The 2,129-nt window shown below is 60.8% G+C and overlaps 2 protein-coding genes across 2 annotated transcripts in view; one reads left to right on the top strand and one right to left on the bottom strand.

Moving 5' to 3' along the window:
• Positions 1–118, bottom strand: part of RNF115 (ring finger protein 115) — a 23,047-nt gene extending 22,929 nt beyond the window's left edge. The window contains exon 1 of the mRNA XM_035902116.1: positions 53–118. Coding sequence (XP_035758009.1) covers positions 53–118 — 66 coding nt within the window. The remainder of the gene's footprint in view (positions 1–52) is intronic.
• Positions 119–170: 52 nt separating this feature from the next.
• Positions 171–2,129, top strand: part of POLR3C (RNA polymerase III subunit C) — a 4,747-nt gene continuing 2,788 nt past the window's right edge. Inside the window, exons 1-4 of the mRNA XM_035902121.1 lie at positions 171–341; positions 818–1,073; positions 1,382–1,567; positions 1,694–1,859. Of these exons, the coding sequence (XP_035758014.1) occupies positions 195–341; positions 818–1,073; positions 1,382–1,567; positions 1,694–1,859 (755 nt within the window). The 5' untranslated portion in view covers positions 171–194. The remainder of the gene's footprint in view (positions 342–817; positions 1,074–1,381; positions 1,568–1,693; positions 1,860–2,129) is intronic.

The raw sequence follows: 2,129 nt of genomic DNA, 5'->3' as shown, positions 1-2,129 counted from the left end.
CAGCCCCGCCACAGCGCCAGGGGCCAGTTTTGCTCGAGACTCTGCCTCCCACCCTGCGTCCCTGTGGGATGGAGCACAGCCGGGTTTCTCTGGGTGGCAGCAGCACGGCCCCCGCCATCCCCCCACCCCAAACCAGCCATAATAACATCAGCTCTCCCCCCCAGCACCACTGGGTGTTTTTGTCGGCTGGCGAGATGACTCAGGCGGAAATAAAGCTGTGTTCCCTCCTGCTGCAAGAACATTTTGGGGAGATCGTGGAGAAGATAGGGACTTACCTCATCAGGACGGGCACCCAGCCGCTTCGGATGATCGTCAATGACACGGGGCTGGTGCTGGATCAGGTTCGTCTCGCACCCGCCCGCGCCGGCTTTAGCCTGGGTGCGATGGGAGGCTTTAGATAACGCAGCCTGGACCACTCCGCTATCAGCCCGGGCTGCTAGTCACCACCCCTGCTGCTCCCAAAGGAGAAACTGGGGGGAAAAAACCTTGAGAAGGACAAATGAGTGCTTTGATACTTATAAAAAAAAAAAAAAAATTGAGTTTTCTTAAGCAGGAGAGATGGTTCGTTGCCTCCTGGGAAGGAGGAGACCGTAACTCCGTAGGGAGCAAAGGCAGGGGATGGAGTCCAGAGGGACGGGGGTGATGTGCGCAGGGGACAAGATGGTGTCACAAAACACAGCTCAGCGCTGGGGAGGGTCACGGTGGCGGGAAGGGGGTGGCTGCGCCCAGAGGAAATGCTCCGTGCCCACCATGAAGGGGGGTGAGCGCAGCCCAGGCCTCTCTGTTGTGTAACCCAGCCCCGCTCTGCCCCGGGCAGGTTAAGAAGGCCCTTTGCGTCCTCATCCAACACAACCTGGTGACATACCAGCTGCAGAAGCGAGGTTTCGTGGAGTACGAGGCCCAGTGCAAGCGGGTCCTGAGGATCCTCCGCTACCCACGTTACATCTACACCGCCAAGACCCTCTACAGCGACACGGGGGAGCTCATCGTGGAAGAGCTGCTCCTCAACGGCAAGATGACGATGAGCGCGGTGGTGAGGAAGGTGGCGGACAGGCTGACGGAAACGATGGAAGGTGGGAATCCCCTCTTAAAGAAGGGATCCGGGAGCGGGAGAGGTGCAGCGGCTGCCGCCGGCCACTTTTGCTGGGTGAATGTGGCACCGGAGGCTCTGTGGGCTGCGTTACAGCGCAAAGCTGGCCGTGAACTTGGAGAAGGAGCCACCCTAGGGTGGCCTTGCTGCCGGGGGGCCTATAAATGCAGCCTCCCCCCCCCAAAACGGCCTTGGTGCAGCCTGTCCTTAGCGGTTCTCTGGGGACCGCAGCGTCACCTCGTCCTCTGGAGCCACAGGGCTGACGCTCGCCGCCTCTGTCCTCTCTCCTAGACGGGAAGACCATGGATTACGCCGACGTCTCCAACACCTTTGTGCGCCTGGCGGACACCCACTTTGTGCAGAGGTGCCCACTGGTCCCCGAAACTCCCGAGAGCCCCGAGGCGCCGCCGCCCCCCGCCCCCACGTTGGTGATCGATGAGAAGGACATGTACGTCGTGCCCAGGCTGAACCTCGTAGGTGAGGACCCCCCTGGGGTAACCCTGGGCACTACCGGGTGGTTTCAGGGGGGTGTTTGGGCAGCGCTTCACCTGAGACCCTGACGATAAGTTTTTAACAGCGAATGCCATCATCTTTGTTCGACAGGGAAAGGGAAGCGAAGGCGATCGTGCGACGAGGAAGAGAATGGTGAACGCAAGGCTAAAAAGCAGAAGCAAGATGGAGAAAGCTCGGAGGTATGGCGGACGCTGAAGCAGCGTGGCTCTCGGCTCTGCGGGGCTGCACATCGGAGCCGGGGCTGCGGCTGGGAAAGGCGGGGGCAGCTGCTCCTGCATGCGACCTTCACTGGGGACGCTCCTCTGTCCCTGGCCTGCCAAGGGCTCAGCCCTTCCTCCTCCTCTGAGTTTATGGGCTCAAGGGATCCAGCGTCTTCCCAAGCACATTCTCCTGGGGAAGCCAAATGAGCCAGTTTGTGGCTCCTCTCCCTCGTTTTTTGTGGCTCCTCTCCCTCGTTTTTTGTGGGTCCTCTCCCCCAGCCTTGAGGCTCCTCTCCCCCAGCCTTGAGGCTCCTCTCCCCCAGCCT

The sequence above is a fragment of the Egretta garzetta genome, unplaced genomic scaffold, assembly GCF_000687185.1.
Source record: "Egretta garzetta isolate BGI_Z169 unplaced genomic scaffold, ASM68718v1 scaffold359, whole genome shotgun sequence".
Classification (NCBI taxonomy): domain Eukaryota; kingdom Metazoa; phylum Chordata; class Aves; order Pelecaniformes; family Ardeidae; genus Egretta; species Egretta garzetta.
This window is presented reverse-complemented; position numbering and strand designations above follow the sequence as displayed.